Here is a 24,248-nt window from a genome sequence, read left to right as displayed (position 1 = left end):
ATTCATTACTAAACCCTGTCTTTTGTTTGATTTTCTGTCATTTCATTCCACTTTTTCCTTTTTTGTTTAGTTCATTTATCTTTTTTATTAATCGTTCTTTTTCCATTCTCATGGTACCATCGCTCAACAGTCCCGGAAAATGTCTTGAATGTGATTGAGATAGATAAATTTTACCAACATTTGCTGAATAAGTGCATGAGGAACTTTACTTTAGAGGACTACTACAGAATGTTGAAATATATAACATAATTTTATAGAAAAAAAAAAATGGAAGATGAATGAGAATATATGAAATAATAATTAAACAAAATATATAATTTTCAAAAGAGACACGTAATGGTTAAAAGTGAACACTTAATCTGTAAATTTTTATTGCAAGGATAGATTTATATCTGCATAGTAGGGATACCCAGTATTCTGTATATCTAACATTATTATTAAGTGTAATTATTTACATTTTCATATTATAGTTCTGAACTATCAAATGATATCAATAAAAAAATTATATTTTATGGTTCAATATTAGGTTATTATTTTCTGAGATTGAGAAGTAAAGAGTGCGTTAACAGAAGAAAACTGGAAGTCTTTTTATAAATTTTCCGCTGATGCATGAGAAGAAAATCTGCTTTTGTTAGTTAATGTATTTAGGAAAATTTATATTAATTCACTTAATTGTTGAAAAACTGCAAAGCGACGATGACATAAGATGTTATGCTTCCAATAATAAAATCCATCATAGTAGAATTGGCTACGAAAAAACTCGATGCTGTAAAAAATGGTTTTCTATTTACAGCCTGTTCAATTAAAAATTTTTATTATAGCGTCTATGTTCTGCAAAGCGGTATTGTCCAAGTAATTTATAAATCCGTAACATATGCTAATGCTAAGGCCGCAGTTTTTATCTAAAATATACAGATATCATTTTTGTCAAAAATGTTAAAAACAAACTATTTCTTCAGTTAGTACAGCTCGTTACGATAGGGAAGAGTTAAAAAAAGAAATGCTAATTGTATTAATTAAAGGGGTAATTGCGTATTTTATAAATTCATTATCAGTGATTCATTTTCTAATTTATAAGGGCAACTACATTTACTGAGTATCTACAAATACTTCATTTTATGCAAAAAGAAAGATTTAGTATTAGAGAATTCAGTATCATTGATATCAAAATAAACACATCACAAAAATTATCGCTTCACTCATTATTTTGTAAATATTTTAAATGTGTTGCCTGTTTTTCGAATTTTATTATTATTACGAATTAAAACACCAATAGATACACTCCTTTTGCAACATTTATTTTATATCAGTTCAATCTACAGAGGACAAAAAGTTTTATTTACCAATGATTAAACTAAAACCAGCCAATGAATTTCTAATAGCGTATGTTGGTGCCCCTTGCTCTAATTACAGCTTCCATTCGTCTTGGAAGGCTTCTAAACAGGTTCTGGACGTATCCTTGCGGCATGTTTTCCCAGAAGAAAGAACATTTTGGATATCATCTAGTGTTTTATTGGTGCCGAATTTTGCTGAATTTGCCATCCCAGATGGTCCCAGACATGCTCTATTGGGTTAAGGTCTGGGCTACGTGCAGGCCAATTCAGGGTGGGTATCTCTACCTCTTCTAAGTACTGTCGAACCACTCTATCAGCATGTATTAGCATTATCGTGTATTAGCACAGAGTTGTCACCGATATGAGGCAAACATGGGGTTCTAGGATATTGGTTATATACCTGTCAGGATTTAGTCTTCCATCATTCACTGGTACTAACTCCGTACGATCCTCGAAAAAAATTCCTCCTCAAACCATGATAGAGCCACCACCAAAGCTTTCAGTTTGACAAAAATTAACCTGATCGTGCCGTTCACCACGTCGCCTATAAACTGGTACACGCCTATCTGATGAATACAGACAAAATATTGATTCATCCGTGTATAAAATATTGAACTAATCTTGAATATTCCAATTTGCGTGTTCTCGATGTTCTCTGGTAAGACGTGGACCAGTCTATTTCGAACTTTTTGTAGGTTTATTCGATCATCTACTACAGAAGTTACCCTTCCGCGGCCTTGTCCGGGTCTTCTGGTTGGCTGCCCTGTTTCTTGGTAGCGAATGGTGCTTTGTTGAACTCCAATTAACCTGGCGACGTATCTTTGACTGCGGCCATCTTGTATGAGCGCGATGATGCTGGCGGCTTCTTCATTCGTTACATGTCTTGTTAAACGTTGAGGTACATCCATTATTAACAAAATAAATTTAAATTTTCACTATACAATAACACAATTTGCTTAGAAAGTTCTCGATCTCAATGCATTTCCCCTTTGTTTGCTCTAATTCTTCTTCTGTTACGTCTCTAAATCTGTTTTCTTATGAATTTCGTATGTACCACTTAATAATGTGATTCCTCTACAGTTGTTGTAGTTTCTTCATTTAGTTTATTGCTGGTGGCTTTCTGGTATTTGTATTCTTGTATTACTTTTGAATTCATTTCTTCTTTTGTTGTTTGGGTTTTTACTATTTTATTTCTTTTACTATACCAATTTGTCTTCAAATATCACTTAAATATTGTATCCACGTTTCCACGATATTATCTTCATTTGTTCTTATATTTTCTTCAGCTTCTTTTATGGTTATAGGTGAGTCTATCATTACTAGTATTAGTACATGTTTTTCTTGTATTTTAAATGACTCTAATTAATGATTTTTGATTTTTGTCGTACGAGTTTTTCATATTTCTTTCAAATTCTCGACGTGTCTTCTGTTTTTGTTCTTTAACTAATATTTTAGCTTCTGTTTTTTCTTATTTGTATTTTCCGTAGTTTGGTTGTGCTTTGGTTGTTACGTATTTACTCTATTACGTTTTTTATGGTGTTCAACCATCAGTTTAATCTCTTATGTCACTTGCTGGCTTTTCTTGTTGTTTCACATATATTTCTGCTGAATCAGTATTATATTTCTAAATTCTGTTCTCATATCTTCTACTACGTCTTGATGTATTTCACCTTTTTTTGTTTCCTAGTTATATTTGGAGTTTATAACATCTAATTTTTTATCTACTTTTTTTTTGATCCTCTATTTTTAAAAATATAATAACGTTGATTATTATATAAACAAGTTCGAGGCGAAATGAATTAACAGAATCAGATATTTAAGGTAAAAAATTAATTGAAATTCTAGGGCGAACACGAAATAATTAAAACGAAATTAGTAAAAAAATTCAATTAACCTTTATCAGAATACTACATTTTTAATTAAAACAAAAAATATCTTTTTAACACGTAAGTCTACTAACGTTATTAATATTTTTCTTGTCTTATTAATTGAGGAGACATAAATATAAATGTATCAAATTAAAAACGACAATTTTCAGAAGAAAAAAAGGTCTTATATGTAATTAACGAATATCGTAATCTTTTTGATACAAAATCCGGGTTCTGCTATTATACAAGGACAACTCAAAAATTATAATGGAAGATGGTAAACCGAAAATTGAAAACCGTTTTTCAGAAAAATACGCTGAATAGATATTCAAGTCGCCCAAGACATAAGGAGAGATGTTCGCGAAAATTTACGCCAAGTTGAGAAGCACGGACCCCACCATTTAGTTTAAATTATAAATTATATCAGTTACTTATCAGTCAATTATTGCAAATAAGAAAAACTTCACCAAAGATACAACAAAAATATTTTGTGCCAAAACACATACGTTATGTGAAGACAAAATAAATTTGAAAATAATCTAGGAAATTGTTACAAAATCAAAGATATAAGCCGTGAAGCCAGTGCTGTCCGGTTATAATGGAATTTTAAAATTTACATGGCAAGTTTGAAATACTTTTTACAAACAGTTATAAGTTGTTGAGCTAATTTCTAGCAAGGTCTTTTTATTTATGTTCTGTTTCATTATTTTCTAAAATTTTCGAGAATTTCGTTTTTGATATACAAACGAGTTTGTTTCGCGATACTAATTTAGTTTAGTTTAGATTGAAATTGTGAAATTGAAAACAAATCGGCGAATTTGAATGAATTAAATAAGTTGGTTGAGTATTAGTTAATAATTAATTCAATAATTGATTATTGTATAAGCTAGTTTTTCAACAAATATATTTTTGATACTTCAGAAGCAATCAAAGAATCGAATCACAGTTATTGTTTGCCCCAAATCGGCGGCAACTGAGAAATCCTCGACGAATGTACAGCATTGGAGAACTTGTCTTTTCATTATGGTTTCGCTATGTGAGAGAAAAATCTGGTGCTATTAGTGGAATCAAAAGAATAACAGAAGATCAACCAAACAGCGTGTAGTGATGAAAATATTTGCCAAGAACGGATTTTGTCATACACAATATTCAATATTTAGAAACTGCATTGTTCAATTGAGAAATTTTTATTAACCTTCCTTTTAGGCGCGCGGGTATTTCTAACGTATTTGGTCGCGTTGTATCTAGCAGGTACATATATCAAATAATTTTTTTTTGTTGTTATTATTATTTTTAATATATTAATACAGCAAATTTTATATGATTTGAATACTTCTTTTCTCCACTTTTAATTTAACATTTTTGCAAGTAAAAAAAATAATTATTTTATATGTAAAATGTGTGAAATTTTAATAAGGTTATCGCCAGAACTAGGTTTAAAGTTACATTATTTATTCAAAATATTTTACAAACTTATAAAATTAATCGGAGTAATCATCCTCTTCAATTTCTTTATTATAACATTTATTACAAATCATATTTGTATGAAGCTTTATACATGATTTCCACATGTTTTACAACACTGACGTTTTCTTATTTTCTACATAGCATGGTTCGCATCGCTTTCTTTTACTTGGTCCAGGTGTTGCCTCTTGCACTTCTTGTTGTGCTTCCAAGGTTTTGTAAATTTTGAGCAAATCTTTGGTTTGTCGTGGAAGAATTTTTATTTGGGCCCTCACTTTTAGTTGTTCGTCTAGCAAGGCTAGTCCTAATTTTTTCAAATATTCTCTTCTTGTGACAAACGTATTTTTGTTTCCAAGAAATATCACCCGCGAGTTGATAACAGTAAATGGTAAAAAATTACCATAGACCACCTCTTAGTTGATCTAGCAACATTATAAGTAGCGCAAAGCTTGTCGACCACATCAACGCCGGATTTTGTGTTGTTATAAAATGATATTATTTCTGGCTTTTATGAAGCATCTGCTTCCATTTCGTTCGACGCCACATGCAAACTGGAAATAAGTTTTTCCTTTTTTCGGGACATATTAAACTAACGTTTCATTTTTTGTATATCCAAATAAACAAATAAACACTTAAAAACAATAAAATTTACGTTTGAATAATTAAAAAACGTCGAAATGAACGAGAACTTATCCAAACTAAATCTGAATATAAACTGCCGCTTTTGGTCGCGCTGTATCTAGCAAAGGTACAAATCCGGCGGTCGGACGGGTTTAGGGTGGCCAGGGGTTGTAAAAGTAAAATCAGCCCATTGTACTTCTTGGAAAGGCTTCGAGATACATCTGCCGAGAACTACTGCAAATCTCCATTTTCTAGAGCTATTACATAAATAAATATTTAGCAAAAAGTTAGCCATGTATCTCGTAGGTACACGCGCGACTAATGAAAGGTTAATAATAATATAATTTGTGGAAAATTATAATAAAATTTAAGTAAATATTACATTCTTACCAATAATAAACATATAAATTAATTTTTTTATTCAATCAACAACCTTTTAAATACCCAATTGGTCTCTTCAAGCCAAATTAAGCCTAATAATTGAATTTGCATTCAAATGGTCCGAAGAGAAAGCGATTAAACTCGAATCGAGTCCCATTTATGAATTTTTCCCCTCAACAACCAATTACCCATATGTGGGGAGTGATTCCTACATTTAAAAACCCTGTTCTAGACTTTAAAATGTTTCTTAATAGATAAATGGAAAAACATTGTTTCAATTGCCACTAATGTCTGTCCGCGAAGAGCTTCAAATTCTTTTTGAATTGCAGTTCAGAGGTCAAATAGGGTGCGTGCTCCTCTCGCAAAAGCTCGGTCCTCTAGAAGGTTCCACAGAAAGAAACCATGCGGTTTGAAAATTAAGATACTCATATAACGCATTGTGCGTCGAAGCTCAATCCTGCATGAAATGGCGAATTTCCTGATTATTGGATGGTTCTTCTATCATATTCAGATAACTTTGGCCAGTCACGTGACAACCATACCCACCCCAGATGGGTTTAATTCTTATTCAATAAAGTCGTGAGAATTCTGGTCATTCCAGTACATGCAGTTATACCGAAACAGCCGATTGATTCGGCTGCTTAAATATCACTTCTTTTATATTTTCCTTAGTTGTTACAGATACCTGTAGTTCAGAACGCGGCGCGTCGGCAACCGAACCCGTTGTTAAGAATATGGTACATCTTCCACAATGTTGAACAGTTTGGTAGCCACGAGTTCGGAAGTCGTTGTTGAAATTCGGCACGACGTTACGTAATCTTGTATCGGTTATTTACTTTAAAAACATGTCTATTGCTGTTTCGTTTTAATATTTTTTGACAGCGTTTTCAGATTTTTGAGCATTGTCGGACTTATATAGATGTTTCGAGAGCGTTATCTGACTTATTCCGACCTCTATATTGGCTTTGTTCCCTTCGGGCCCAAACAAATACTCTAATATGTTGAAAACGTTCTTACTTGGTTAAAGAAGTTTTTTGATTGTATGACATGGATTTCTACCTACTACTTCTACTCTTGGTATGTCATTGTATAATTTTTTTGGTCTCTCTGATCTATAGGAATCAGAATTATCCGATCATAGTTTTTAAATCAATCCTTTCATTTACATTGAACTGTATACAATAACGGATATGCACTTCTGACATTAGGCTGGCCTCAAATAACAAGAAAACAAGAAAAAGTCTAATGTTCAAAGTTTTGAAAGTCAGAAAAACCTCAAAATGTCTTTGAAACGACTTTAAAGTATACATATAGATAAATTTAATGAATCACACTTGTATGCAGATTTTTTCTTGAATAAATCCTGTGCTAGGAATCGTCGTGTTGTTTTTAATGAATTTTGAAATCTTCAAGCTAAATAATGCAGATTTATTTTTCATCACGTTTTCTTTTCCACTAGTCTGAAATAAGGTCAGAGATTATCATAATACAATTATCAAATCGTAGCGCGTAATTAATTCAGAACGAACGCTTGGCTTGGGTCTCTTTCATTTTTGACGAACTTTTTCTTTGAAAAAACATCTTTTTAGATGCTTATTCATAAGATGTGAATATCCAGGGAAATGATAAGGTTTTCTTTTGTGTCGCGGATAATTAGAAAACAAAAAATACAGAAATTAGAACAAAGAAAATAAATTATTGAGTTGATAACATTTTATATTTGTCGTAGCTTACTTCATTCATATTCAAAGTTATTTTCTTCTACTTTTTTTGTTTAACTGATCGTTACTATCCATTCATTCATCTCTAGAAGTTTCTAGAAATCTGTAGATTATTGATTTACAGCTTCTTTTCAGATTCTGATCTTCTTTACTTTTCTAGCAATATTATCAATATTTTTTTTTATTTCGTGTTGATTTTTGTCGATTTTAGTTGTCTTTTGTGATCTATCAAATTTTTACTTATAATTTTTAACTGATTTTCATTGAGTAAAGACCTAAAATCAAGAAAAATCATCACGAAACACAGTGTGTTTCTAAATTCATGTGATAAAATTCAGGAAGTGATTGCTCGTATGAAATCAAGATGGGTTTTTTCGTCAGGCCATCCCTTTTCAAGATATCACCCTTGAAAGGTGGTGACAAAAATTGAGTTTTGACTTTTTTTTAAAATTTCAGTAAAGCTAGAAACTTAGAGAGGAAAACTGAAGATGTAAAATATAATACAATTCATAATAAATGCTGAAAATAACCACTTGTAGCCAAAATACATGAACGTGGTCTACGTGTCATGGATTGCCGTCCAAGTCCAAAGATTTGAGGTGATTTTTTTATGGTGTATTTGAAAACGATTAAAAAAATCGTTGATATCAACTGTGGACTTATGATTTAAGGTAACCCCTTGAACATAAATCACAAGGATTTAACTCTGAAGATCGAGGAAGCTAATGTTAAGGCGTGACTTTTGAAACACCTATAAAAAGTTCTAAAAAGTAGAAAGTTGAAGAAAATTATATATTTTTATTTATTTCAACGAAAATTTATTCAGTTTATACAAATAATGTATAATAATATGAATTTATGTTAAATTATTTGACTTGCATCCTTTCCAGACTATATTAAATTCAAATTATTTTACCTTTTCCGAAGTTTCTCTGAAGTATTCAAAGTTGGTGTACATCTCCAATCCTCCTAATTATCCGCAGGTATCTACAAAATGGGTGATTGAAAAGAAATGGCTCAAAACTTTCCAACTAAGTTTGCCGGCTGGAAAATACAATCTAAACTTTCGTAAAGAAATAAAAAGAGTGTTAATAAGGATGAGAATAAAGAGAAAAGAAACTACAGTAGCCGAGGGAAAAACATCGTCTACCTTCGATCATAATCAGCGATTAAAAAAATTGATATCTATAAATATTCCGTACAGGGAAAAATCAATAATGAATTTTTAACGATTAATTTATCAACTCAAGATGTTTAACATGAATAGAAAAGTTCACTTGTGCCTAAATAGCCTCGTTAATTGAAGCAATCTCAATATCTTGACATTTGAAAGATTTATTACCAACCTGTTAACTCAACTAGTTGATTCATATTAATGACCCTTATTATTCCAAAACCTACAAGGTATTGATTTAAAAACCATACACCGTTAATATTTGAGGCTCTATAAAACAGTAAAGTTCATAGATTGATATTCAAATTTACTTGAAGATCAGTTGGGTAACCATTATATCTTTGATCTCCTCGAAACTATTCACAAAGTAAATTCGCAAAAATACGACGTCTAACTGTTTTTGTGTTCTTGATGTTCATTATGTTCAATGAATCTACCATTTACTCTTAGATTCTTCGTACCTATTTGTGAGTTCTTTATTGGAATGTTAAGTTTAGTGGTTGAGTTAGTTGATATAAAAACAAATTTGACTAACTCATTAAAACTCGTCATCAAGTTATGTATAACTATAATATATCAGTTGGTGTTCAATTAAATCATACAAACCTTTTATAAGTGACAGATACCCCACATTAATTGAGACTTCTCTATTATTTCAGCGCAATGCTCTCATTATTTTGGTAGATATGAATTTTTAAACATGCGTATGTTTCATATCGATATCCGGTCGTGTTTGTTGATACGTATTTCCGATACTGGTTGAGCAAGCAGGATGCTGATTCTTTTCCAGTTACATCTTACCTTGATCAAGACTTCTCCATAATTTCAGCTCAATGCTCCCATTATTTTGGTACATATGATTTCTTAAACATGCGTATGTTTCAAATCGATATCCGGTCGTGTTTGTTGATACGTATTTTCGATACTGGTTGAGCTAGAAAGATGCTGATTTTTTTCGAGTTACATCTCACCATGATTGAGACTTTTCCATAATTTCAGCTCAATGCTCCCACTATTTTGAGAGATATGATTTTTTAAACATGGGTATGTTTCATATCGATATCCGGTCGTGTTTGTTGATACGTATTCTTGATACTGGTTGAACTAGCAAGATGCTGATTTTTTTTCAGTTACATCTCCCCATGATTGAGACTTCTCCATAATTTCAGCTCAATGCTCCCACTATTTTGATAGATATGATTTTTTAAACATGGGTATGTTTCATATCGATATCCGGTCGTGTTTGTTGATACGTATTCTTGATACTGGTTGAACTAGCAAGATGCTGATTTTTTTTCAGTTACATCTCCCCATGATTGAGACTTCTCTATGCGGTTTCACGCAGAGATAAGAAGACAACAGCAAGCAGAGCAACAGTGCTTTGGGAGCAGCTGAAACTCCTCTTCAGACACAAGCTCGTTCGGAAAGACAAGCTACGCTGCAGACAGCTAGAAGAGCGATAGAAACACCAGAACCATCGAAGAATCTTTCAATTTGATATCATAATCATCCTTTGGCCCAATGAATAAAAAATATCACTAATGCGATGCTTTCAAATGCTGTTGAAGGTGAATGTGCTCTTTCATCAATACTTGGTGAACCAGAAGAGCCTTTAAACACTTTATTGTTAAGTTTTACAGATGAGTCAAAGTAATTTTTAAGCAAAATAATAAATTATAACTTTTGCTTTCAATCATTTTGATTGATACTTATTTAATGGCTTCAATTCGAGCGAAGCTAGTTATTTATATATTTCTTATATAATATTATATCTTACTTTATCATATTTAATACAATACGAAGCTGGAAATACTGTAAATACAACTCTTGGGCTTGTAGAATAAATAAATTATACAATGCAGATAAATCACGATTAAATTAGTTTCACTATGTTGAAGAATTGTTTTTCTATTTTTATTCTGCAATTGTGCGCAGTGATTTCTCTCAAAGTTCCAAGGAGTCATAAAAAATTCAGCAACAGACTAAGAAGTTGGTAAATATGTTTATTTGATATGGAAATAAAGTATTTGTAATATATATTTTGATCTTTTTTTATTAGAAGACTCACAATGTGACATGACAGTAAAAGAAGAATGAGTGACTTTATATGCTTCATAGGTTTGGAAAAAGCCTTTGAGCAAATAAGGAAACAAGATTTACTTAAAGTACTGGAAGCAATGAGAAAAAATAATGAAAACGCTTGCTGCTATTCTCAGTAGTAATAGATGAAACAACTTACGCTTCACTTACATATCTCAACAAGCTTTACATGTAGTTTCAACGATCAATTTTGTTATAATAAAGTTCGTACATGAAATTCCTCAGAAGAAGAGGAAATAGAGCCAAAACAAATAGAAAAAGGAATGAAAAATATAAAGATAAAACCATTTTAAGATAAAATATATGAAGCTCAATTGGTTTGCACACATAATACGAATTCTCAAAAACAGAACGTTTCAATTCAAAATATTGAGTAAAACAAGGCAAAGAAAAATATGAATTTTGAAAATGTGAAAGATACGGTTCATTCAAAGGGGATATAATAAAATATCAAATAAAGATATGGAAAAAACTGTATATGTGATAACTCATAACACCTCAAGTTGACCTGGCTGCAAAAAATCTTTTTTTTTTTGTAATTAGTTTGATACTACATGTATAGTTTGTCTAATACAGTACAACATCTTTCACGCTTATGTCCTCGAGTGATGAAGATTCTTAAAACATATTTTGTCAGCTCATCAACCACTTCTTCGGGTGTAGAATAACGCTGATTTCGTAATAAGAAGAAATCATTGGATACCAAACAAGGATTGTAAGGTGGATGATTCATCAATTCAATGTTTTGACTGTTCAAAAACCTTTCTGTTTGAGCGGATGTGTGAGGGCCGGCATTGTCGTGGCGAAGTTGTCAAATTATGGTTAACCAAGAAGAAAAAACACACATACACAAACACGATGTCTCGAGATGTTGCTTCATCATCAAAAGTTGATCGGCACAGACGAATTGTTCGAAATTCAATGATTAAGATTATGTTTCGAGTATGTGTAAACAACTCAAATAGCACTCGTATGTCAACACATTCTGAGTACGTTGACCTTTAAAAATGTCAAACTTGATGATGCCAAAGTCAGTTTTGACGAATTCGCATCAGCTAAGTAGCAACCCTCAATTATTGGTAAGATTATACATTATATCATATTTTTGGAATATAGTTAGTAAATTTCATTAGAAATTCTTCTTTAAACAATGTATTAGTAACTTTTTTGATCTCGTCATGTATTAATTACAACCAGATACTTCTCGACGTTGTAAAATAACTTGAACAATAAATTTGTATATTATTTTTACTTAAACGAAAATCTATTTGTTTATATTAAAAAATCAACGTGCAAACATCACCTCTGAGCTATTTTTGTCCATTTCATTGAAATATTTCTGTAAATATCAGTGATCACAATCAATTCGTATATTTAAAAAACCTTTATAAACAAAACCTTGAAAAAATACTGCTAAAAATAATTCTAGTTCGCTTTTAAAAGGAAATTATGATATTTACACTAGTTGAAAATCACTGTTTGCCACTGTTCAACTTGAAATACGACAATAAATTGTGTAGATATAGCTGTACAAAACCAGTTGATATTAGTTAATACGAAAGTGTGATGAAATTGGCAATATTGCAGTAGATTTAGCAGCATTGCATGTACTAAACCGGTTTGATCAAGAAGCAGACTCACCCAAATATACTATAGCTTTGGTCTCAGTTGAACTAAAGTCTTTCAAATAAAAGTATCACATAACGATGAACAATTTTTTCAATGTTTACAAATTCACTGAAAACTTCACTATTATGGGCTGGCAAACAAATTCTAAACAACGTGGCGTCTTCAAACTTGAAATGCTCCAAATATCGTGTAGTTTCTAATACAGTGGGTTTCTTATAAGCAGCTACCTCCATCTCTAGGTCAGGCCAGGTATTTCTACCCTCGTATGAACTTGCTTGCACTGTTACTTTTTTTACGATGGATTTGTTAATTTTTTCCTAGTCAATTTTTTATCAAACCACTTGGTATATATTCTTCAAAGTGTTGATTATCTTTTTCTCTCTCAATTAACCAGATCCAGATACCTTTGCTCATAAATCAACAAAAATATTCTACTTTGTATAATAATTTGAAAGTGTTAATCTTATTTAAATATTAAATTTCATCTATTAACCTCAATAAACACGTAAAAGGGTCCCAAATTCCTTGTACTTTGATATAAAAGCCCAGACTGTTTGAACCTTCGTCAGAAATATGTGCTTACCGTAAATTAAACTCCTTGGGTAACCTCAAAGGGTTTTTTATCACAAAAATGAGTGTGTAATTTATACAAATAATGTTTTGTTTATCCTTAAGAAAATCAACAATTTATTATTAATAATAACAGCAGACACTCATTTTTGCTTTCTAAAAGCTATTTGTACGGTGTATTTACTGTTCTAATAAATTAAACTCTTAATAAAGTAAACTGTATTCAAAATAAGGAATAAAATTATACTAGAAATACATTTTTCTGACATTTTCATTTTATCTGTCTTAACTAACTTTCAACCTAAAATAAAACAACCAACTACTTCAAACACAAATAATTAGAAATGTTTTCCTTCAATGACTACATCAAACATCAAATTGGCCGCTTAAATGTTATATTACTTTAAAAAACTTTTTCTGTCAAATTTTTATCTTCACTTCTTCAGCAGAAATTGTTGCAAAAACCTAAGCTACTTTTAACAGTACATTCATTATAAAGAATATCGTACCAAATATCAATTTTTCAATTTGAATCCCTTTTTTTTATTTCGATTATCTAAATAATCTATTTTTAGTCTGAGTATATTAGAAAACCATCAACAACTTTTCCCTATAAGAAATACTATGTTCCTAATCGAGAAAATATCGACCCACGATAAGTGTTTTCAATGAATAATTAAAATTTATGATAATTTTTATTAGAATGTCTCTTTATGGCGAACGGTTTGGCATGTACAACGATCTAAAAATCTACATACTTCCTAAACCACAAATTTTATCGAGTTTAACAAATAGTACCTTCTTGTTGAAAAATCGATTGAAAAATTCATCTCTGCTATCTTTAGATTGTACAGGTTGTCCCTGTAAAAGTTACGTATTGTTAACCATTGGGCATGAGCCGCTCCTGGCCTCAGATAGTAGTGTAGAATTATTTATTCCGTCACATTATATGGACATACGTAATCATCTATCAAAATTTCATAATGTTCGAATGTATAATTTGGAAAATATAATTAAATATAAGCTCAGATTTTGGAAATTTAAACGCCTATAACTCATATACGAGAAGTGGTATTAAAACACTTTTTTCATACCACGTCATCTACTCACTTCCGAATGTTTTGCATCAAGCTATAGAATACCCTATATATGTTAACTATTGAATGACAAATAACATTTTTTCTTTTCGTATAATATTGGAAATTAAATAAATGTTGATATGTAATAAATATTTATCAAGAACTTTAATGAAAATAATGTTTAATCAAGAATCTGTGTGACCCTCATTTATGCAATTCCCATAAATTTTCCATCAAAGGTTCCTGTATGGTTTCTCATCGCATATTGTACCTTTTTGTGACTAATCCCAAGCATACTCTAATGGATTCAGATCTGGCAATCTAGATGGAAGTAGTAGATGACAAAAACCTTCTAAAGCCACTTAATTATGATCAATAGATATAAACTGGAGGCCTATAGTATCCACCACTTTATCTTTACATGGATGTCTTGAAATGTTTCTAAACCAATACAATCAACTCATTACAACCATTAAAACCAATTCCTTCACGCAATATTTGTACCTCCTCAGGACTTCAAAAGAAACAATCCATAACAAGAATTTGTGAATATCGCGCTCTTTAATTCATTATGCCAATTCCAAAGCAAATTGTTGCCTTTGTTGTGAATATTTTCTTTAAATATCACCTGGATCTTGAATTAGCATCACGAAATTAAAACATGATTATTTTTAAATGTATTTTTACTAGAACGAGAACAATCTGGATATATTGAAAAATTTTTAGTCTACTATAGAACCAAATTTCAATGTCAAAATATTTTATTACTCAACATATTCTCCTTTAATTGGATACATTAATTACAGCGAACCTGCAACGTCTCTAGACCTTTCAAAAAAAATGTTTCTTCTTGCTCTGCAAACCAGACCTCCACAGCTTTTATTACCTCCTCGTTGGAAGAAAATTTACGACCTTTTAAACTTTTTTTCAGTTGAGGAAAGAGATGATAGTAGGACGGAGCCAAATCTGGTGAATAAGGGGGGTAGAAATTTAAACCCTAAATCACGAATTTTTTGCATGGCAACATGCGATTTATGTGCAGGGACGTTGTCCTGCAAACACAAAACACCTTTGGATAGCTTTCCGCGTCTTTTCTCTACAATTTTTCCCCTTAGAGCGGTCAGTAATTTCGAATAGTAATCTCCAGTTATTGTTCTACCCTTATCCAAAAGATTAATCATGATTACTCCATGGCAAACCCAAAAAACTAAAGCAAGAACTTTTCCAACAGATTTTTGGACACGAAACTTCTTAGGTCTTGGAGAACCAGAGTGTTGCCATTCTATCAATTGTTGCTTTGTTTCTGGATCGTAAAAATGTACCCAAGTCTCATCTATAGTAACAATTTGAGAAGAAGTCTACATCGTTTTCAAATCGAGCACAGATCGAACGCGATGCTTCTACCCTTGCACGCTTTTGGACAGCATTAGAACATTTGGGGATCCATTTTGCAGCAATTTTTCTCATGTTCAAATTGACGTGGACTATATTATGAACGCGTTCATATGAGAAATATTCAGAGATTCAGATATCCATTTTAGTCCGATTCGACGGTTTGATAAAATCATGAACTGCATGGATATTTTCGGGAACTGATATTCTGTGGTAGTTCCCTTCCCGATCGGTCATCATCTTCAATGGAAAATTTACCTCTTTTGAAGCTTGCAGTCCAATTTTTCACGGTCGCATACGAAGTACATTGATCACCAAGGGTATTAAGCACATCTTCGTAAATCTGCTTACCTCTGAACCCTTTTAAATACTTGATTTAAGTACTTGATGATTGCTCGATATTTCAGTTTTTTGATTTTCACAATTTTCTTCTAATTTATTGCGTAACTCTGATTTACTTTTTTGACGTCAAACTTTACACTGACACTTCTAATAAGTTATTGTTCATTGCTATGGTAACGCAATATTTTGTTTATGCATGGAACTGGTCGAGGCTAACTAGATATCAATACATCCTCGTATTATAAACTTATACCTTTTTGTTTGTTATTGAAAAACCCGGTATATGTGCTCACTCCTTTTTGTGTTATATGATTGTGCGACTAGTCATATTTCAAGATTCTCCCAATAATCTTTCTTTTCTCTCCATCGGAAATCTATACGGGAAAAAATTAATTTACATATCAAATATGCTCAACGCACGAAATCCGCTGCAACTTCTCCCGATAAATTCCCCCTTCCTCCTTTATTAAAACACCGTCGTAGATATAGACATAAGTTCCTCGAGAGACTTTACTCAGACGCTCCCTGTCTCGCTTGAACAAACAATCCACTCGGTGGAACTCTCAGAAAATAATCGTTGTCGTAGAGAGTTGAATCAAAACGGAATTTCAGGAGTTAGGCTAGATTTTATATAGAAGTTGTGCAATTCTTTTTAGTCGCGTTAAGGTATCGGCGCGTGTTAAACAGTTAAAAATGTGTGTTCCAGAGCCACCGCGGACCTCGCCGCAGCAAGATCAGATGGCAGCTGCTTTTTCCACGGCTGAACCTACGGTCACGACGTCCACCGGCAAGGATAATAAGTCTGGACAGTCACCCGCTGATTTGGTCGAATATCCACAGGCCAGTTCAACGGTATGTACTTTGAATATACGAAATAATCAAACGAAATATTCGCAAGTAAATATATTATCTGAGAAAAAAAAAATAATTTGAAAATTACTTTCGAAAAAAAAATGCGTTAATATCTTAGAATATTTTGACAAGCATTTAGAACTTTCATAATTAATAAGAAAACTTCTTAGGGTACGATCACATATTACTAAATCTGATAGAGAAGTTAGTACACTCAAAAAGGCCTTGCTTTTCCTACAAATTCACCTAGTAACAAAATTAAATTGAAAACTATCATGTACAATTATCAATATATAACCTAACCTAACTCTTTAAGTTCTGTTTTGTTCTACTCTAATTACTATACCTCTCCATATGTTTCTTTCGTCTATTCTTCTTCTTCACTCAGTTATTTAGAATGTCTTCGAATCTGATATCACCCCTTCTATTCATTTCTTTATCACCCTTCATCTTCTCATTCTGATTTTTTCTCTTATCCTCAGTCATCTGACTCTATAAACTCTGACTATATATTATTTCAGTTATCCTTCTTTATAAATTGTTGTCTATGTTCACGTCACTAAGTATTTTTGGGGGCACTTTTTTCTCCCAAACTTCTTTCTTTTAAGTTAATACCCAGGACTCACACCCATACAGTACATCGTTTGTATAATCGTATCTTTGTTGCTTTGGATATTCCTCTTGGTCTTAGATTCGAATTTTTTTCGTTTCATCATCCGTATCCGTTACCAGCACTCCTAGATATTCCAATGGCACAACTTCCTCGTTTTCCATCGTTAAATTTCTGTTTCGCCCCTGATTCTTCCTTCGTCGTATCATTTATATACGTTTAATCTTTTCGTTATCAACCCTGAGTCCCAATAGTCTGCATATGCTAAAAGTTGATGCTTCAGACCTCTTGATAATCTTCTGATAACCCCCAGCTCTAACCGGAGTCAGTGCCACCGTTGTTATTAGCTTGTTTGGTCTCTCTGTAACTTCTAGAGCCTCTTACAACTATAAACAGCAGATATAGTTTGATTATTGCTTAATAAAATAATTTAGTCCGTAGTGCTTCGTCGCTTCCTACAGCCCCCTTGTCTTCTTGGTTATGAATTAATCTCAATTTGTTTCTTAATACCCTGACCACATTTGTTGAACAGCTCTTTTTGTCAAATTCTCTCTTTTTAGTTGCCTTATTACAATCCTTTTCTTTGTGTTTTGTCTTTCATCATTCTGTGCTGCTTTAACTATATTAGAGTGCCCTCTGTTGTCATTCAAGTTATCGAAATATTCGGCCCACCTTTCTCGATTTTCTCACCTTCTAGTAAAGGTTTCTTATTTCTTGTTTGTTCTTCGGTATAGTGCTTTTGGTTAATCGCTTTTTCCACTGCTTGCTACTTCTTGTAGGCAAGGTCTCGACTCCCAAACGCTTCTTGAATTTAACTTGCTTCAGTGTTTGTGTATCCATTCTTATATTTTTCTTGCTCTCTTCTTCTCCAATCCAAATGTAGTTTCCAATGTCCCACATATGCACAGTACATCCCCTTATCTTAATCCCATATTTGTAGTGAAGCTTTTTGATATTTTTTTATTTCTTATGACTGCATCCTTATTGTTTTCATAAATATTTTGTATTATCTTCATAATTTCTAGGTTTGGTCCTCTTTAGATAAGTTTTTTTCTTTCTAGGTACTGTTTCTAAGTATTTTTTTTTAATTATCGTCAATTATCGAAGTCGAACTAATCAACTACATCTGGTTGGCACTAACCATCTTCTAAGGAAGACAATTATTTCGATTTAAAAAACTTTCTAGTACATTTTTTAGAATTTTTTTGCGATTCTGATGATGATGATAATGAAATAAACAACTCAAAGAGAAAGGAGAAAAATGTAGAATAATTGATACAATCCTATTTATGTAATAGACCACTTGTTTGTCAGTCAATTCTGTTATTCTCTCCAAATAAATTAACTGTATTTTTGATAAATTTATTTATTAGAAAATTGAGTAATATTCAAAATCAAAAATTTAAATTAATTTAGCTCTTTCCGTATCTGGATCGATGGGATGACATATCCCCATCAGGAGATGGTGATGAATTGTCCACGTCTAGTGCCTACAAGTCATTATCCATTTCGACGTCGGACAGATCGTCGTCTTCTAGGATATCTTCCACTGCAACATCAGGTATATCAGCTGCACGCGTTTCCAAAACCCTCCATGCAGTCGCAAGAAGTCATCTGCAAGAGGTGTTATGGGGATGCATCTCTGTTCATCATATTGGGGCTGATGTCTTAGGGCGTGGATATCCATCCGCCTCCAGGAAAGAGAAATAATGAATGATTAGTTACTGATGCAAGGACAAATTTTTATCTGATTGTATGTCTGCAAGGAGTGAAATAGACCACTCTCATGCTGGAGGTAACCTGGTTAGATTGAAGCTGATTTTTGTCGCAGAACAGTTGGTACCACAGCTCGTCAAGGTTATAGATGCTGGGATTGCCTCCGTATAGAACAATTATGTTCTCCTGCTACTGCTATCTCGTCAGGTGTAGAATTTGTGTCGGAAAATATCACAGCATGATTTTCAACGTCTGGATTTTTTTCGACTAAATACATGGATGGAGAGAAAAAGCTCTGGTTTCAAAGAGAATTTTGGGAAAGCGATGCTGACGATAACATCTGATGCTTTGCCACTTGATAATAAACAAAATTTGTTTTTTCGATTTCTGACAAAGTTGTCTTCGGTACTAGAGGTCACAAACTTGGATTATTCATAAGGTCAACATCATAAAAAACAAATCAGAACCATTCCATACTTTGAAGATTGGTTAGTCAGTTACTGGATTAAGGAATTAAACACATAGAGGCTTCTAAGCAAAACACTATAAAAACGTTACGAGATCTGAAGATCCAAAAGATCTCAAAAGGAGGCTGAATATTCGAAATTGAACATGGAAGAAACTTCACGTTTGTTTCAGAAAACGAATTTAGCTAACAACTGTGTTTAAAAAACTGCTTTATACAATTTTAGACATCGAGAAAGTTAGTTCATAGCGAAATGAAGGAAAGAAAGTTTGCATAAATGATTACAATCGTGTATTTACAGTTAGATTGATTGCATTTTAACACATAGATGCTATTAATCAAACCACCATAGAAACGTTACGTGAGCTGAAGCCCAACGTCTCCAGAAGATCTCAAAAGGAGGCTGAATATTCGAAATTGAACATGGAAGATTCCCATTAAAGAAGATCGTGCTCCAAGTCGCATTTGATTCGCCAGTTTTGAATGCTGAAACTTCACGTTTGCTTCAGAAAACGAATTTAGCCATCAACTTTGTTTAAAAAACTGCTTTATACAATTTTAGACATCGAGAAGGTTACTCCATAGCGAAATGAAGGGAAGAAAGTTTGCAAAAATGATTACAATTTTGTATTCACAGTTGAGTTGAGTGCATTTTAACCCAAGGATAGTTTCTGTAACATTTTAACTTAATTTTCAGAAAAATCATACACGTTTTTTTATTTTAGTACTTTAGTACTTTCTAAATGTTTCAATCAATACAATTTATTAAGGACCAGACTCAAAACTCAACAATTTAGCAAGACTTACATACAGTTACAAAAGAAAAAATCTTCCAGCATGTTTGTATGTAAATTTGCCGTTCAGAAGGTATTTGAAAATACCCAGAATAGGTAAAACGTTTAAATATTTTGTCGATACGCAGAGACACGCGATGGCAGGTGAAGGTCAAAAACTTTACGTTCAAACAAACAATATTCTCGTACATACACATCCACATTTCACAATCAAGTTATTTGTTATTTTTTTACGTGTGCATTGAAGTTGAATGTTCTCGGAGTCTCTTCCACTAATTTTTATACCAAAAATTAATTTCTTTCATTCAAACCAGCTGGGATTCTGTCATTCTAACCACTTTCAATTCTAAATACAGAAACATATAACCGATTGATGATTAAATCAGGTTGTCACATTACGTTTATACGACCCCTAAAGAAAAACTTTCCAGGGTTTCATTAGAGTTTTATCGTCACTTTTATACCTTCTTATATTGTCAGTTTGGATTTAACGACGCTAAAGCTTAAACAACAAACACGACTGGTACATTGATTAGATTATTAATATGTTTTTTGTGTAAGTTGTAACATTCCGCCCAAGTATTATTTTGTGCCGGGTTGGCAACTAACAACCTCCTTGTATCATTTGTTTGGAACGGATTATATTACAGCCTAAAATTATTTTCATAATTTTAGATACATCATCGTTAAAGACATTATCACACTAGCGGATTGCGAGTGTCTTAAAAGCGGAGCGAGCGCGCAACGATCACGCCGCGCACGCTGCGAATAGTAGCGTAGACGCCATTTTGTAATGTCGCATACAAACATCAATTCTCACGAATGTAAGAGGACTCGTATCTTCATGGCATCATCGGGAGATTCGGATATTGATACAGAGTTATTTATAAGTAAAATTCAAAATCGTTACTTAAGATGAGACCAAAAAAATAGAAAATTTAGTGATCGTGATTTAAAAAAAGGCATGGGAAGAGGATAAAATGATTACAAAGTTAATACAAAGTATGGGGAGGATGAATTAAGACAAAAAAAATGACTGAAATACAGCTTTGTGTTGCCTCTGTTTGAAGATTCGAAATCAATTCATCCATACTGTAAAATGGATACCAAAATGGAGATCATGGGAGTTTTGAAAAAATACAAGCTGTGCTCCAAGCTATACAGGATATTTTACAAGTCCAGACCCACCCCGAAATATTTCATTGCAGGCAATTAATTCCTCATCAAGTGTATTTGAATAAAGCAAATTTCTTCCAAATTCATCCAATTTATTGACATTTTATATACCATAAATTTAAAACAGCTAAACCAAAAAATTGGGTGTGGTTTTCTTGCAAATATCTCAATAACTATTTGATATTTTTCAAATTTGAAAAGACAATGAAATTTAACGAAAAACTGTTTTCTTCTCATAATTTCATCAGAGGGTTGGAAAAGTTTTCACTTTGTTATAAATATTGATTTTCACCTTGAAAATATTCAATATTCCAAAATGTAACGATTTGATTGAAAACTGACGGGAATATTAATAATATTATAGAATCAAACATACTAAAAAATACCGTTTACAATAAAAAGTTTCTATCGGAAGCATTTATGGACTTGTGCATTAATTTTGATACCAAAATGCGGTGTGGTTTCTTTGCAAATATCTCAAAAAATATTGCACATTTTTCAAATTTGAAAAAAAAAGGGACGTAACATGGTCATTTCCTAAATTAATAATATATGAAGTTGATAATTATGAAAATATTAGAGGAATGCAAATAATAATGATATATCGTCAGAAAAAAATCATAGCAATTTTTACATTATTTTTTTTTGCTTTGTTTCGTTGTTGTTTGAGTGAATTTTAATTTTTTTATGCTTAAAGACATCAAATAATTTCCATCCCATCATTTTAGTCATTAAAATTGATTAAAATTAGGAGAACTAAACCAATTTTTTTCAATTATTTTTGACCTTTTCATACGTTTTTGTTACTAAATTTTATTGATTTCACTCTTTATCAAAATATTTTGATGATAGGTGGAAACATCAATTTTACGAGGACCATTTTTTTTCACCCTCCGATCGCTCCGTGCTGACGCTAGGCGGGCAGCACAAAGCGAGCATGCGCTATAGACGACTATACACGCACTACACACTTCACAATTCTTGACTTCGGGCGTCAGTCGGCGTTGTGTTACAGCCACGTAAACTTGTCCGCCATTATTTATTCTCTGGTCAAGTCTAAACTGAGAAGTGTGATTCGTTTTCTTCAGGCTGAAGCTGTAGAAATCCATCGGAGAATGGGTCGTGTGTGGTCATGAAAAACTCCATGAGTGATGGTGTTTTGTGTGAATGGTGTCGAAAGTTTAAAGATGACCGAAATGATGTGCATGTTTGTCTACCTGTTTAAAATCTAATTTTCGTTCGGAAGAAACCTAAAATCAAGAAAATTTAGCAGCAAAATCACTAAATACTTCATATAAATCATATTTTTAGTATTAATTTCCCTATTAATAAAATTCTCTCAACAGACATATTGAAAGAAAAGAAAGTTTAGTAATTAATTTTTATAGGAACCTAAATTGAAAACAATAGATTTTAGCACTGAAAAGTCCATAAACTCCTTTCAAAGTTCAACATTAATGTCGAAAAACTTTTGGAGAAATTAATTTAATGAAAATTATTGATAGATTTTGTTTGTAGTGCATCAAATTTTCTTCAAGTTTGTGTATTTTCTTTGTTTAAACATTGTTATTATCAGCTTTTTTATAGGCAGCATATCAATTATTGACATAAAATCTTGAGGTTATTGAAATTTAATTTATCGATTTTTCCCAAATGTACTTATGCTTAAAAGTCTTAAAGTAAATAATTATGAACTATAATGTATTAAAGCTGCTGCTCTGAGTGGATGAAAATGATATGGAGAAAAATATCTCGTCGTTTCTGAGTTATGGGCCTCTAAAGCTGCGAAATTGGAACATATATTTAAATATATTTTCTAAATTATACATTCGAACTTTATGAATTTTTAATGGATGATTACGTAAGTCCTTGTAGTATATTTGACGGAATAAAACATTCCACACTACTATCTGAAGGCCAGGGGTGGCTCATGCCCAATGGCTAACAATCCGTAACTTTGACAGGGACAACCTGTACAATCTAAAGATAGGAAAGATGAATTTTTCAATCGGTTTTTTAACAAAAAGATACTCTTTGTTAAACTGGATAAAAATTATCGTTTAGATTGTTGTACATGTTTATGAAACCGTTCGCCATAAATAGACATTCAGAAGAAAATTATCATAAATTGCAATTTTTTATTAAATAAATCTTTTGTGTATGTATATGAATAACTGCATCGGTCATTATAGTGAAATATATTTAATTTGTGAGAGTAAAAATGATCCAAAATCATTTTTATCTCTTTTTTTTTCGATTACCCCTATAACGACAGACACCATTAGAAAAATTGATTTCTTACCAATCAAATCTACATAATCATAAATCGCGGCAAATTTGATTTAATTGGTAATCAAAGAATTTAACTCAAAGTCTCTTATAAGAGCTCATGTTAAATAAGCGAACTTTGAACTCAAATTTCTTCAGATTTTGATCAAGAAAACATATAAAGAAGGGTACTGTTGGATAGGTCGTACTCTAAAATTTCAAAAAATATATATCTTGTTTCGAGACATTTCTCGCGGGGCCTTATTAGTCCAATTTATTGTACAAACATGAATCTCTAATAGTACATTGCTATACAAACAAAAAATTCGTTTTGCAGTCCGTCTAAATCAAGAAAATTCATTCGATATGAACCGGTCCAAACTAGAATTCTCATTTTCTTTTTCTATTACAGGTTAGAGGTGTAGAAATAGGTATAGTTCTTTTAGTATTATTCGTATGGATAGCGGCCATAGCGTTATTTTTCAATCGTTGGGGTAAAATTCGAATGCTGTTACCCTACCAACCCGATTATAAACAAGAACAGCTGAAAGTACCAGGTACTGCGGCTTGCGCAGCAGCTACCGCGTCCGGAGCTACTTGTACGCACAATTCGGGGGACCACATCTGTCAACAGGTAAAAACATTTCCAATTTTTGTAGTTTTGCTTCAACCCGAGCTTTGGATAGACAAA

At 32.2% G+C, this 24,248-nt stretch overlaps 1 protein-coding gene across 3 annotated transcripts in view; it reads left to right on the top strand.

The window, feature by feature from the left end:
* Nucleotides 1-24,248, top strand: part of LOC130443217 (uncharacterized) — a 167,543-nt gene that overhangs the window by 83,372 nt on the left and 59,923 nt on the right. For all 3 annotated transcript variants that reach the window (XM_056777738.1, XM_056777735.1, XM_056777736.1), the window contains 2 exons: nt 16,382-16,527; nt 23,970-24,191. In XM_056777738.1, coding sequence (XP_056633716.1) covers nt 16,382-16,527; nt 23,970-24,191 — 368 coding nt within the window. The remainder of the gene's footprint in view (nt 1-16,381; nt 16,528-23,969; nt 24,192-24,248) is intronic.

This window comes from Diorhabda sublineata, chromosome 4 (genome assembly GCF_026230105.1).
Source record: "Diorhabda sublineata isolate icDioSubl1.1 chromosome 4, icDioSubl1.1, whole genome shotgun sequence".
Classification (NCBI taxonomy): Eukaryota; Metazoa; Arthropoda; class Insecta; order Coleoptera; family Chrysomelidae; genus Diorhabda; species Diorhabda sublineata.
Note: the sequence above shows the minus strand (reverse complement) of the source record. Positions and strands in the feature narration are given on the sequence as shown.